Below are 14,801 nucleotides of genomic sequence, written 5' to 3' on the forward strand. Positions count from 1 at the left end.
TATGCAGATGACGCAGTCTTATGTTCTAATGTAATCCAATATAATGATTGTAATTGCCTAAATAATGGTTTTAGTAATACAGCTAAATAAAAAAAATGCATTTACAAGTTCTCACCCTGTGCCCCTGTGTCATTGCTGGGTTTCTACAAAATGTATAAAATGGCATCTTAAACCCTCTCTTTGAGTTCACATATCAAAGTCTTCTTCAAATCTCATTCTGAACTTGAGGCTGTACACATAAATGTGCATGAGCCATAATATGAAGTATCATATCATCAACTAGACAGACAATGATCTTGATCAACAGCTTGTGGGTTATAATATCCCACAAAGCCTCAAAGCCATTTTATGAGGTTGGATTTCATCTGCCAGAAACTTTATAATTCCAAAAAAGTTGGAATTTATTAAATTATTATTATTATTATTATTTAATTATTTATTGACTCATCCTCTTTGTCTACTCCTGGTCTAACAACAAAGAGGATAGATAGATCATCCTCCATACTAATTACTTTTGAAGGATCTGATTTACATTCTTCTCATATACCCCACACATATTCAATAACAACAAATCCTACCTCCCATTTTGATTCATACTTCTGTGTTGATGACAAAGAGAACAATATTTTCTTGTCTTGTTTTTAGCCCAAGAATCTGCTCTTATGTCTTACGTACTGAAAGTTGTAGCTGTTTGCAGTTTTCTCTGGTAATTATTGAGGTTAAATTATTTTTAAAAAAAAACAAAAAGCCTATTCAGAATCTTCTGTCCAAAGGTTTATGGGCATGTGCCATTCCAGCCAATATAAAGATGTTGGTGTGATTGGACAGAAGTGTCCACAGTGTAAACCCTTGGGTAATTTGAGTGATTTGTCTGTTTGTCTGACACTAGTGTGTAGAAAGATTTTGATCCAACATTTTGTCAAGGAAATCTATGACATCAGAGAATCCCAGATCAAGTATGAATTCATCCTCTTTTTATTAAAACATAACATTTCAAACATTACATATGCATAATCTTTATTTACAAAACAGCTGCTCTGACCCCGCACAGAGGACTGAGCAACTTACAATCAAAATCAAAGACGGTGTTTTCTGGCGGCCTATCAGAAGAATTCTCTCTTCCACACTGGCAGCTCCTGGAAATACACCTCATCTGGGTTTTCATCCGCTGGTGGAGAAAGAGAGAGAAAATGAATCTTGAGACAAAGGACATGACATCATCATCATTTGTGGTTTAAAGACCCTGAGATCTTTCTCAAGCTCTTTGTCCTGGAGCTTCAACAAGTCACATTCAAACCTTTTTCTTGCACTTCTTCAATGTGACCTTGAGAGTTTTATTGAGATCATCAATATTTCAAATCTCCCTGTATCTGTTAAAAGTCTAACAGATCTAAAAGTTCCCTCAAGCAGAGAGCAGGGTGTAAAGGTGAATTTGAGTTTAAAATGGCAGAAACATTTTCTGGTTTTGCCGTAAAGCTATCCAGCAGTTATCCATCAGTCATAATAATAGTTATCCAGTTCCAAGAAAGGTGTGATTTCTTGTGGGGGTGGTGAGATTTTATCCCCTAGCTTCACTAATTCATCAGTGTTCACCAGAATATCAATTAAAAAAAAAAGCTGTGAGTTAATAACAATCTTGATACGATCATTTAGGTCACTTGAAGTTTGTTTTTGCTCCTCGTGCTAGATACTTAAAACCCTGAACTCTTACACTGAAACAAGGATTTATATCACTTTTGCATGTTTTTGAGGAAAGAAATGCTTAAATTTGATTCACGCACACACAAAAAAAACAAAAAAAAACAAAAACAAAACAAAACTGAGTGTCAGTCATTAATGGGTATAAAAATAGGATAAGTTTCTGTTCCAGCTGTTGCTCTCACCTCCCTCTCTGGCCTGCTGCAGGAAGTTGAGCAGGACGGTGGCTGCCTGGTCCACACTCAGCTTCTCAGTGTTCTGACTGCGGGTCTCTGACAGGAGACAAACACCAAACACACATCATCTGTACACTTCATGGACCAAAGTTGATTCCTGCTCTCAGACTGTTCTGGGAAAACAGTTGTGGGAATGTTCCTCTTAATTATCCCCATCAGATAATAGGCTTATTCGTTTTTTTTCTTTTTTTTGTTTTGTTTTGTACCTAGGTGTAGTGTGTCGTAGACGTCTCCTTCTTTTCTGTCCTCTGAGATGAACCTGCGACCCTCTGGAAAGACAACATATTTCTATTTGTACAGCAACAGTGTGGAATTTTAAAAGAAATAGATAATATACTATATACCATTATAAAGCATACTCATTTTATTATTTTCACAATTTGAATTATGTTCCCTCAGTTCTTATTTCTGAATTTTGGAACAAAAAAAAACATGATCTCTCTATATTTATTGAATTATGAGTACCTTAAGTCACCATGCATACATGCAATTACTAAAGTCTTAACACATACGTGTGCCCTTGAGGTACAGCATAGCCTGCGGGGTCCAGTTTCTCCGTTGGAACGAGCCCTTCAACAAACAAACAAAGAAAGGACTTTGGTGATGTGAGCCATGAATCACGTCACGTCATTTCTCATGTCACCTCAAAACATCACAGTCAATAGCTTTATAAACAAAACGAACCATTTTTACCTTCGGTGCACCCCACGACTGTGAGATAAATGTGGCCAAGAGTAAAAGGGTGAGTAGATAAGTTAATGTGATGGTCCTCAAACCCTGTGGGAGACAGAAGTCGATGGGAACTAATGTGCTGATTTACACAACAGCAGCAGAGTAACACAGCTGCATCCCTCTCAGGGAAAGACTCAATCTGATGTGTGCGTTTTGGTGCGTAATTAACGCATTACGCACGAAATACGCACACGAAATTAACCAAACTTTAAATTCATGGAGTTGGTTTGAAACTTTTATATATATTCTATAATATGTATGAATTCTATTCTACATTAATAACCATCAAAACCAGTTTTTTATGCTGTCCTTGAGAAAATAATCTGCAGGCTGCAAAACAGACTGTATACAACTTCTAGAAAATGCTGAAAGTGGATGGGAACGGAGGAAAACGCTCCACACTCGCCAAATCAAAAAGTCAGTGGACTTACTTTCATGTTGTCAGAGGTCCTGGGAGCCCGGGGTCCAGCGCAGAGGAGACGGCAGCAGGTGGAGAGTGGCTGCGGACGCTCTCCTCTCTGTATTTATAGGCTCAGGGGTGGGAAACCCTCTGCGCTGTGCGCTCCTTCATGATGCCAGCAGCTATAGGTCACGCCAATTTGATGAAACGGGGGCGTCTGGGAGAGTGAATGAAGGAGCTAAACCGATCAATTCCACTCCTTTCATTGTTGGGATGTAGTAGCCTGTAAATATTTCTGAATTAAAACAACCAACCATAAGCTGCAGCTTCCAGCCACCTGAATTACTCACGTTGGTGCTTGCAGGGCCGTTAATGTAAAATGTGGCCTGGCTCCGGGTGATGTCACTGTCGATAGGAGCAGTGATATTTTCCCGCTGTGTGGGAATATTGATATGTTTGCACCGTGCTCACTGGAGCAGAACACCAATAGATGAGAGCTGGAATTTATGAATTTAGAGAAACAGGTCCGGTAATGAACGGAATTACCCGAAGTCTGCAGAAATAATGAGACTGTGGGCTCCTTGGATTTTACTGTCAGTGTCAGACAGTCTACAAGGAGATTATTTACTGACTGTAAGACTGTAGGACATTATAAGTAGACCTGGAAAGTCCCACATACCCATCTCCACATGGGCACTAGAAACAAGTGAAGTGGAATTATTGTCATTATTCCTAATATTTACTGTCAGTATTACCCCATGCAGATGGATATGGTATAGTTCTTCCCCCTACATTTTTTTTCCTTTCTTTTTTACAAATTTTGTTATTTCTATACCTTGCACAAGGTATGTGATTATTATTTCTTGACTGTGCTTCAATTATTTGTTGGATCAAGGTGAGGTCATGTTATAAGCCTTTCGGGTTTCAGACCTCACCTGCACATTTCTTTTTCATATCTTTCTTACTAGTAAGAGAGATAAGTAAATGTATTGTTTTATTTTTTATGTGCAAATAAATAAAGTCAAAAAAAAAAAAAAGAAAGTCTAGTTGATGGTGTAGATACAAAGGTTTCAGAGACTGAAACAGCAGAGCTAAAGAAGTTCAGACATCCAGAGGGACCTGGGCTGGTTGAGGTGGTGGTTAATTGGACATGTGATGAGGATGCATCTGATACATCTGGACCACAGTGTAGACCCAGAACACAATGGGGAATGCCTATGCTCTGTGTGAGTTTTAATACAACCACAAATATAAATAACAACTTGTAAAGTTTTTTTTTGCCCCTTCTCCATGGAGCATGGATGTGTCTGGTGTATTTTAGCATCATTTCTGATGTATGGTTAACTGTATCACTCCTTCTCAGCTTTCTGTGTGTAATATGGCTTCACTGTGCCTCAATTGATAAGGATAGATGTAGCCTACCTCATACCCGCTAAAGTCAGTCTGAATGGAACATTGTATTTATAATCATGGGAAACATTTAACAGTTTGTGGATATACTTTTCTGACAAATGACAGCAGATGGTTCAGGTTTTTATTTACAATGATCATCACAACGTCTCATAATTAAATATTATTCTGACTGTGACAAGAGTCAGGGTATAAAATCCTCTAGGTATCCTGCTGAGAGTGAAATAATCAATCTGCAGCTTTACTTATCATTATGTGGCTATTTAGTTTGGTCATTTGCTAGAAGCTTTGTCCTAAAACCAGAACTACGTCAACAAAAAAGAAATGGATTTGCTAAATATGTAGTGATGTAGTCATTTTCCTCTTTATTGTAAACTATTCTGTCCATGTCAGGATTCCTGATAGATTGGTTAGTTGTCAGGGTTCAATCTAATCCTAACCTGTTATGGAGCAGGTTAGTCGGTAAGTCGTTAAAAGCATGAGCCAGCTCCATGCCATGTGACACTTTTATTTCGTTTCCATTCTGTATCTCTATCTGGACCATTGAAAGGTGTTTCAGATATCAGATGTTGTCAAGAGTCAATGACAAGAATAAAATGAGCAAAAACATGGATGGCAGACACGAGGCTAACTTTCATAGTATATTTACAAAATGGCCTTATACAGCAAAACATCATTTCACAGGTAAATTCAGCTTTTCCTGACGCTCTGAACAGAACGACCCACAGGAGAGGAATGGATTTATTCAGCTCTAAGGTTTGTGGTGGCTGACAGCTGAACAAATGTAGGGTTTTCTCTAAAAAAAAACAAGTGAAAACAGGAGAATCTGTACATTTAAAACCTGTAAATCTGCTCATTGGAGAGTTTAAGGGCACTGGATGAATGAGTAAATGAACACACAGGGATTAATCAAGTGGCACATTCTGATTAAGAGTTCACTGAAATCAGTTTTGAAGGCTGATATAGCAGTGTTTTACATGTTTCAGACCACCACCATCATTTATTTCCACTTTACTTTAAAAGGTCCTGAGTTTAGAAAACCCAGAAGTCAAATAGCAGTCACTTTGATCACATAAAGTTTTGGTTAGCATGCTATGAAAATCAGCTTGCAGAGTGAAACCATGCTTTATCCATGTCTCCCTGTTATTTTTAAAAACCTTTATCTCTTCGAAGAGAAAAGATTTGGTTTCTGGCACAAAAAGTTGTGACTTGGCAAATTGTTAAATCTTAAATATTTAGTGTGTTTAGAGTTTTTTTTTTTTTAAGTTGGGACTGTTTTTGTGTAGACGCCCAAGTTTTAGTAGATATAAAACAAGTGGATGCCTCTCTTGGCCTTCTCTTTCATTTAACAAAGCAAATTTAGTTTTTAAAGGCAAAATGATCTGATCAAAAAAACAAAATTACAGAGATAATAAAATTACAAATGTGGGCAGACATTCAATACTTTTCCATTTCCATTTCTTGCTATAAACATAAAATGGTTGCTATCAAAAAATGTGCTTCAATAAGCAGACCTAACAACAATAAATAAGCTACTTTGCCAGTAAAAATGACAAAATATTCCCTGCAACAGAGGAGAAATATGGAGCACGTCTTAAATCTCTGCTAGTAGTGTACTAAAATAAGCCGAAAACAAATGGCAGCTCGGAAGATAAGAGCCCAAAAGCCAATAATTATGCTTTGAAGAACGGCAGAAAAAAAGGTCACACCAGCATTTACAACTTAACTCTGAAAGAAATGAAAATATTTCAGTTGAGCTGCTGCTATTTGCAGACAGCATGCTGACCTAGGAAGGTACGGAAAGCCAGGCAGGTCAAATAAGAGGTGCTTATTAGAAGCTTTTAACTGTGTCATATACTTTTACATAAGTCTGCTCTGCTGGAGTGTAAACTCTTCTGCAAAAGGGACCTGGTGTGTTTACAGGCAGAAGACAAATATGTTTCTTGAATACTGTGAGATCCAGTGACTCAAAGAACTTTAGAGGACAGGAGGGAAATCAGCACATGGCAACATAATTATTACTTTAAACTACTTTGTTAATTAGCTCTACTTTCGTACTGGATCACCACACACCACTGTGGTCCAGCCAGGGTCAGGGAGCAAGGACTGAGCTCTTTGTCTCCTGCCATGTTCCCTCAGTCTGAATCCATCCTCACTGCTCAGCTGAGCCACAGATCAATGACTTTACAGACAAAAGACACATCACATCACGTCCTCTGTATAAAAGTGCTAACTGTTGCAATAGGTAACAAAGATGTAGCTATGTTTTAGAAAAAGGGGCCTGTATCTCAAAAAAACACTTTGGACTCACTTTACCACTAGTTAGTTTCACCCATATACAATACAGTGGTAGAGAATTATCATCGGACCAACACAATATCGTATTCTTGTCATTGATTGTTTTTTTTTTTAATTTTAGAGAATGACAGATTAGAAATTAAAAATAAAAATGTATGTTATATATTAAATTAAAATGCCAATTCTTTACTTCAACCAGTTACTTTTCTATAGTTGACCTCTTTTGCCTCTCAAAAATAGCGGAGTCTCCTTTAATGAGATCCTAATGTATTTTCTAGTTAGCAGCTAAGCTAACTCCGTTACTCGTAGCAGCTACCAAACCAGCTAGCTTGGAGAGCTTTTTCTTCTGATAAGCAGTAACAAATTCTTGGTTGGTTTTCATGTTAAAGCTGTGAGGTCTCCAGCTACAGCTTTGTGAGTCGTCAGTAGAGTACATGACCTAGCTTGTAGCGCCAACTGGGTAAACCCATAGACTATATAAAGGGTAAACTGCAACATGAATTAGGCGTTAGCTTTCCGGCGTGACCAGGCTACATTACACACATTAACTTGTTTGTGGAGGGAAAACCATTAACAAACAGTCATATGATCCCATAGCACCTCACTGTACAGGAAGTCAAGCACTTATCTTTAAAAAAATAATTTATACCGAAGTCATCATTAGCCAAGCATTAACAGAAATGTAACAATGGGGATTTTTTTTTTTTTTTTTTTTTTACAATAGCCACATTTTGGTATTCAAATAACTGCAAGAAACGAACAAGAAACAAAGTATCTACAGTAACTGTAAGGAGACAAAACGCTGGACCTAAGAGCTTTTGTCCAAATAAAGTTTAAAGCACAGGCACAGAAACATGACCACATGGCGAGCCGTCGGTCCGCTTCTCATCCACGTGGGCCGGGGGGGGGGGGGGCGTCGTTTTCTCCGTTTGCTCCGCAGAGCGAGAAAGTCACATAGACGGTCGTAGTCGATGAGGCTTCGAGGGAGTCTTCCATCCTCCACTATCATGCCAGATGCACTCAACGGCGAAGGGATCAATAGCATTTGAAATATTTATTGTAGTGACCTTAGTAACTCCGTCCTGTGGTAACAGACTGGTGGTGCGAAGCGCTCGTGAACCTTTGATTGATTAGCGCGCTGACCAGTTAAATTACAGATAAGACAGAGGGCAGTCTTTGCCTGCTGCAGGAGGAGGAGGAGGAGGGAGGAGGAATCTGAACATATAACCTTAGCTGCTTTGAATCAGCCCAATGAGAGATTGTGTTGCTTTATAAAACCTGCTGTAGTCAAACAGCGAGCTGTACAAAAAGTCACTGTTATACCATGGTGTTGCTCTCGCCCACTTTGTCCACGTACTGAAAGAAAAGAGAGAGACTGCGTTAGGTGTCGTCCGGTTGGTTTTCAGGCCTGAAGCGTGATCTGACACAGACCTGGAGGACTTTAAATGAGATGTAAAGTGTGAGTGTGTTTTTTTTTGTCATTAAAAGAGATAGTTCAACATTTTGGCAAATTGGCCCATTGCCATAATCCGGTGCAAGCTGTTTTTAGAAGGGCGGAGCAGAGCTGCGAGCTGCTCAGAGCTACGCTACGGAGGCTAATGGAATTTCTTGGTTTCCCTCATCAAACTCATCAAATACACAATCCAAAAACACAAGTTGTGACCTGCACATTCACCATGCTATGAGATGATAATGGAACATTACGAAACAGAGCCGTTTGTGAGGTGAATACAGAGACTGCTTGTTGAAAAACTGTCCCTGAACCCAACGCGCATCAGCGGTTTTGCATGAATTTCCCTCAAAAACAACTCGTCCACCAGAGCGTTTGGAGTTGTTGGATTGTGTATTTAATGAGTTTGATGAGGGAATCCAAGAAATTCCTTTAGCCTCCGTAGCGTAGCTCTGAGCAGCCTGCCGCTCTGCTCCGCCGTTCTAAAAATAGCTCGCACCGACAAATAAAGGTATCGAACCTACTGCTATGACTATAGCGATTATGGCAATGGGCCAATTTGCCAAAATGTTGAATTACCCTTTAAACTGCAGGCTGGGCTGCAGTGTATAGCCGGGATCCACAAACACTTCTAAAGGAAAGCATGCACGACTTCAAGAGACACACCACAGGTGAACAAGACAAACAGATTACCGTAGTAACCAGAAGTTTCCTGGTGTAATCGTTCACAATTACAAAAGAATTTTGTCAAAGTAATTTTTGATGAGGTAATTTTTCCCATTTTTCATGTGGTGTGACGCAGAGTATAAACTAATTCACAATGAGATGTGATTCAGTGTCAGTTGTTAATTGGTTGTAGCCTCTTGAGTAAACTGCTTCATATTTTTGTCTGGTTAGCAACTAAGCTAGCTAGTTTTCTTCCTATTAGTTTGCTACTGACGATGTTAAGATCCTAGTTCTTTTGTTAATGATACTGAAACCTGATTTTGCATATTTGGCAACTGGAACAGCTGTATAGGTCTGTGATATGATGCTGATATTGATGCATGGCATTGCTCAGATTAATCCTGAGCCACAAGCACTCTTTTTCTTCTTAATTTTTTTTTCCTTCCCCAGAGGACCGTGTTTTTTATGGACCAAAAAGCTTGCGATGGAATCATTCCAATACAAATGTTCAAACAGTTATCAGCCAGTTTGCTTACTGTTTTCACTTTTCATAACCGACAGCATATGGAAAATGAATTTAAAGCTGCCGATTGGCCGAGCAGCATCATGTGACCATGGCTGTGAAGGCCATAAAAGCTGCTCCAGTTAAAAACAGAAACATTCTGTCAAAATGTAATGATTCTCAGTGTCAATGTAGAGGTTATGTCTGGGTCTGGATAGAACAACATCTGGTCCAGGGTCCTCCAATTAGTGATCTTGCTATTTACCTGAAATGAAATCTTTGTCACTACTCTATGATGGCAGAGTGTCTGCACACTACAACTTCCTGTTTAAAGGGATACGCCAACATTTTTTTTCATGTCTTGCCTCACTCCCGAGTCCATGACAAGCAGATAGACACCATCCTTTCGACTGTGCGTGCAGTAACAAGGGAGATAGAGCCGTATCGCCCGTAATTAGCTTAGCTCAAACGCTGGAAGTGCATAGGTAGTGTTAGCCTGCCTCCTACCCAAGCCGAAATCCGCAGTCAGAAGCTGATTTCATTTTAGCTCTAAACTCTGTAAATATATCACTTTATCGACATTTCAAACATTTTTAGGTGAGAAAGTAGCCGTTTAGATCAGAAGTGTGTCGTTCATTTGTCTAAATACCAGCTGTTCTGACGAATTCGGCGCTACTCAAGCTAGCTGTTGTGACCAATGCACTTCCGGTTACTTTCACAAAATAAAACACCCGTTGCCCTTTACAGAAAACCATGACGATAGAATTTGTGCTTTTACTTTGAAATAGGAAGCTAACCTACCCTCGATGTAGCTAGCTTGAACCAAAATAAACCGTCTTTGCTTGAACCCTCCGTTTTGATCGATCTCGTCCTGTTACCGGCATTTGACCGCTCAAGATGCCTTACTAGAGAGTTTTGTCAGCTCTGAGACCAAGATCGGCCCGCCGGTTTCCATTTAGAGTTGTTGAAGAGTGTCTCTGATGACTTTAGGTGGAGGCAGGCTAACACTACCTTTACACTTCCAGCGTTTGAGCTAAGCTAATTACAGGCGATACGGCTCTATCTCCTTTGTTACTGCACGCACAGTGGAAATGATGGTGTCTATCTGCTTGTCATGGACTCTAGAGTGAGGCAAGACACGTAAAAAAAATGTTGGCGTATCCCTTTAAGACTTGTGAAAAAGAATTGCTTTCCAGGAAAAGAAATGTTGTTTTATGTTGATAATAAATACTACTATATGTTACTATATCTATGTCAGAGAGGTTCATAATCTACTCCAGAAACTACTAGCAGTAGAAGCATCACATGTTTTGTTTTTTATGAAATAGAAGTACAATTGTCTCAAATACTGATCAATTCAAAACATCAACATATTATCTGCGGTGTGTGCCTTTGAAGTCAAATAGATGGATTATGATAAAATATTTAAAGGTATGGCTCCCTTAACGAAAATGATTGCTTTCCCTATGATTCATGGCACAGTTGTCTTCTGGATATTGAACAGCGTGTTAGATATGTTAGCATGCAAGGGAAAATCGGCAGTGACTGACCACGACTGCTGATTGTCCTCAGAGCCTTACGAAGGCTTTAAAAAGGAAAAAAAAAAAGAAAAAGAAAAAAAAAAACACACAGACAGAGAAACATTTACCTCAAAACAAAGCTTCCCACACAACAGCATGGTAGGAGCATGTTCATTAGCCACAAACCTAAATGTGTGTCTGTTAATGTAATAGTGGGTCTAGATTTAACAATATCAGGCCCCAATGGACAATGGACATCTCATAAAGCGCAGATGACCTTTGACATTATTGCATAATCTAAAACTGACTTCATGGTTGAATCCCACCACTTTTCTACTGACCCAGTTCACCTGCTCAGGAGCTATGTGTGCAGACAGTCTCTTATTAGCCCAATGGAGCAGCTGCGATGTGCAGGGGCCAAGCTGCCGTTTGATCGGGGGGGGCACTTGAGTTAATGTGTTGTGGTGTTTGAACACGGTGATTAATGAACAAGAAAATGAGCCATGCTGCGTGTAAACATAGCAGAGCTGCAGCGGTTGCTGCAGCGTTAGGTCATACTCACTGCGCTGATGAACGGCAGGTTTAGGATGGAGCCCAGGACAGGTATTCTCCTGATGAAGCCTACTACGACTGGGAAGAAACCCCTGCATGTAAAGATAGTGAAAGATAGAGTCAGGGGCTGTTGTAACTCCCTACAACAGTCATTTAAAGGGATAGTTCAACATTTTGGCAAATTGGCCCATTGCCATAATCCCTATAGTTTTAGGAGTAGGTTTGTTACCTTTAATTGTTGATGCAAGCTATTTTTAGAACGGCGGAGCAGAGCCGCGAGCTGCTCAGAGCTACGCTAGAGAGGCTAATGGAATTTCTTGGTTTCCCTCATCAAACTCATCAAATACACAATCCAACAATTCCAAAACGCTCTGGTGGACAAGTTGTGACCTGCACATTCGGCGGGAACGTGCATCAGCGGTTTTGCATGAATTTACCTCGAAAACAACTCTGTCTTGTAACGTTTTGTTATTATCTCATAGCGTACGTGTCACAACTTGTCCATGAGAGCCTTTTGGAGTTGTTGGATTGTGTATTTGATGAGTTTGATGAGAGAAACCAAGACATTTCATTAGCCTCTCTCGCATTGCTCTGAGCAGCTCACGGCTCTGCTCTGCCGTTCCAAAAGTAGCTTGCACCAACAACTAAAGGTAACAAACCTACTCCTAAAACTATAGGGATTATGGCGATGGGCCATTTTGCCAAAATGTTTAACTATCCCTTTCACGTGGACAAATAATGACAGACAAGTCTTCATAATCACTAATTTTTTTTGTTCCTGGATGTGACATAAGCCAGACGTTACACGCTGCAATATGTACATATGCAACTAACCTTTTAATAATACATTTTAAGACACCAATGTTCATATCAGCACCTGACAGCTATTTTGCCAATAACACACCCATATCCCTCTTTCAAGAGAAAATATGTTAAGCAATATGAAAAAAAAAAAACTATATAACTCAACATTTCGCTACTGGAAGTGGATTAACAGTCTGTTTGTTGTGTTCTTCAGCTTGTGCGTCTTTTGTTTCCTCTCACCTGAACAACAGAAAAAAGCCATAGATCTCCAGTACGACTCCGATGATGGGCCAGCCAATCAACACCACGAACACGCCTCCCAGGAAGAAGCTGGTGGCCTTCATCTTGTGTTTCTGGAAGAAGAAACGGAAGGTTCTCTCCAGCCCGATGACGAAGGCCAGTCCAGCAACAAACAGGATCTACAACAACAACAACAACAGCAAAGAGTGGTACAGTATTAGATATTAGATTAGTTTAGCATCACCATATGCACTGCTTGGTGCTAGTACTGTATCAACATTGTGACCTCTGACCATCTGCTACTAATTAATTACAGTTGTGAAGCCACCCATTTAAACAATCTGAAAGGAGAAGAGCTAAGAATGGATGAAGGAGAGAAAATCACAGAAATTAAGATTTAACTTGAACCCTTCATAAACAGAGACCCTGCTATACTGCAGACAGTCCTTGTTTACACTGAACTACACAAAACAATAATAACACTGCTGCAGTTTATGATTTTCATATAACATCCAATGTTGTGCTCTCCTAGTGCTGACTGCTCAATAACTTCCCTGACAAGTTCTGAGATATAAAGGTTATCTCAGTTGAGGCTAGGAGAGAACATGCTATTTAACAAAATACTGATCACAGTGTATGTTAGTGATCTCATTGCAGACACTTTCAAAAAAAATGTTGTCAGACATGTTTCTTGTGCTCTTATTTTGAGTGACAGCGCTGTAGAGGTGAGATATGACAGGCTGCTCACCAGCTGAATATGTCATTGCATTCTACAGATACTGTACAAAAGACCTGAAAGCCTGGATATAGCTGCAGCGCCAGCACCCAGTTACACACACAAGATAACATCAGTCAAACGAAAGCAGCAACACTCACATTTCCAATAGCCAGGAGTGCTTTGTCAAAGAACAGGATCATCCCAAAGAAGAGGAAAAACACGCCGAAGCCTGTTAATCCCATTCCAATCTCTGCAGGACACACACACACAAACCACAGAAAGGTTCAATCACTTCACCACAAAAGTAGTGTTGGGTAGTAGTGGGTATGATTTCTTAAACTGTGACTGAGAGACCACCATATGGTGCACTGTATTTGATTTGAATGACTGTATAATTGTGAAACACACTGAAAAATAACTAGAAAGTCAAATCTTCATAAATATGTAACCAGGTCAACCAATACTTGTTGACACACAGGTTGATTTCAGGCAATCTGTTCCATCTACAGTAGTTAGATATTTGATAAAGGGCACTCACTGTGTTAAGAAGTCAAGAAGTTTACAAGATATTTCATTCATTAACATGAAACCATTAAAGTTAACAAATACACATCACCATTTCTATAAAGAACCTGAGAGGAAATGAAAATAACCCTTTCTTATAAGTGTCCACATGGACTTCGTTGGTCAGACTGTAGTTGAAGCTAGTAAAAGCTTCTGAGGTGTTGAAATAACAACATTACAGCCAACTTAGTAATGTACAGGCACCAGTGGCCAAACAACATAAATATCTAGTGCGAGTTAGCTGTTGGCTGTTTCAGACACAGTCCATGACAGAAAAAAAATGAAAGCTAACTTTTCCTAGCACTGACTGCTACTTGCTAGTTAGCCAGCTGCTGCAGCTCAGGTGGAGCCGGTGTGACAGAGAAGCAGCAGCAGCCGACAGATGTGTCCGAACAACACGGCTCTTACTCTGGGAGTCCGTTAGCGAAATCATCTTGACGCTGGATAGGCGGCGAAAGGTGGAGTACAAGTAGACAAAATGTTATAGAAGCTAATTCGAGTGCTTCTCTCTTAAAATAATTTGGATGACAGCTGCCACTGCAGCAACAGCCACGTCTTCCGGAAACACATCTTCTCGCGATGTCGTCTTCCGGAATAGACCTGCGCTGCGTTCACTGCAACAACTCCAACTTCCTGTTACGTTCAGTTAAAATTAATGTTCTTACCATCTGTAATTGAGTATGGATATCATAAAAGCCCTCAATCTTATGAAAATGTAATATTATTGATAATAAATACAATTTACGAAAGAAGCTTTAGCCTTTGTATATTTCGTTCGTATAGCCTATGTGTGTATGTATGTTTTTTTTCTTTATTTCCCATGGGTTCTCATAATATGCACCTGCTCCTTTTGTGAGTTGTTAAAAAAATCATGAAGTCATGTCATGAATTAGTACATATTTGTGGGAAAAAAAAGAGCATGGACCTCCTACATTTACTGTTCTGTTATATATCTAAAAAAGTGAATTTTACAAAAAAAAAAAAAAAAAAAAAGCTAAACAGTGGAACTTT

General features: G+C 39.5%; 2 protein-coding genes across 3 annotated transcripts; both read right to left on the reverse strand.

Moving 5' to 3' along the window:
• Nucleotides 1-829: 829 nt before the first annotated feature.
• On the reverse strand, nt 830-3,158 carry spx (spexin hormone). The gene is made up of 6 exons (XM_085769902.1): nt 3,098-3,158; nt 2,628-2,711; nt 2,447-2,504; nt 2,141-2,203; nt 1,884-1,970; nt 830-1,168 (listed from the first exon to the last, which is right to left on the reverse strand). The coding sequence occupies exons 1-6, from the start codon at nt 3,101-3,103 to the stop codon at nt 1,104-1,106; spliced, it is 363 nt and encodes a 120-aa protein (XP_085626028.1). The 5' UTR covers nt 3,104-3,158; the 3' UTR covers nt 830-1,103.
• Nucleotides 3,159-7,147: 3,989 nt separating this feature from the next.
• Nucleotides 7,148-14,363, reverse strand: golt1ba (golgi transport 1Ba). 2 transcript variants are annotated; one of them, XM_085769215.1, is made up of 5 exons: nt 14,199-14,363; nt 13,385-13,476; nt 12,509-12,687; nt 11,475-11,556; nt 7,148-8,130 (listed from the first exon to the last, which is right to left on the reverse strand). In XM_085769215.1, exons 1-5 carry the CDS (start codon nt 14,221-14,223, stop codon nt 8,092-8,094), a joined length of 417 nt encoding a protein of 138 aa, XP_085625341.1. In that variant the 5' UTR covers nt 14,224-14,363; the 3' UTR covers nt 7,148-8,091. The 2 variants fall into 2 exon arrangements, with proteins under 2 accessions (XP_085625341.1, XP_085625343.1); XM_085769217.1 differs by lacking the exon at nt 7,148-8,130 and adding an exon at nt 10,954-10,977.
• Between the last annotated feature and the right edge of the window lie 438 nt (nt 14,364-14,801).

This window comes from Trachurus japonicus, chromosome 23 (assembly GCF_045865225.1).
Source record: "Trachurus japonicus isolate A0001 chromosome 23, Traja_1.0".
NCBI lineage: Eukaryota > Metazoa > Chordata > Actinopteri > Carangiformes > Carangidae > Trachurus > Trachurus japonicus.

Bases quoted from the DNA above. Each gene is read 5' to 3' on its own strand.
- spx (XM_085769902.1), bottom strand. The intron at 2,204-2,446 runs GTATGTGTTAAG...TTGTCTTTCCAG, and splicing joins GCTGTACCTCAAGGGCACAC to AGGGTCGCAGGTTCATCTCA. The intron at 1,971-2,140 runs GTACAAAACAAA...GTCTCCTGTCAG, and splicing joins CTACGACACACTACACCTAG to AGACCCGCAGTCAGAACACT.
- golt1ba (XM_085769215.1), bottom strand. From the start codon at position 14,223: ATGATTTCGCTAACGGACTCCCAGA. The intron at 13,477-14,198 runs GTAAGAGCCGTG...TGTGTCCTGCAG, and splicing joins TTCGCTAACGGACTCCCAGA to AGATTGGAATGGGATTAACA. The intron at 11,557-12,508 runs GTGAGAGGAAAC...CTTTACATGCAG, and splicing joins GGCTTTTTTCTGTTGTTCAG to GGGTTTCTTCCCAGTCGTAG.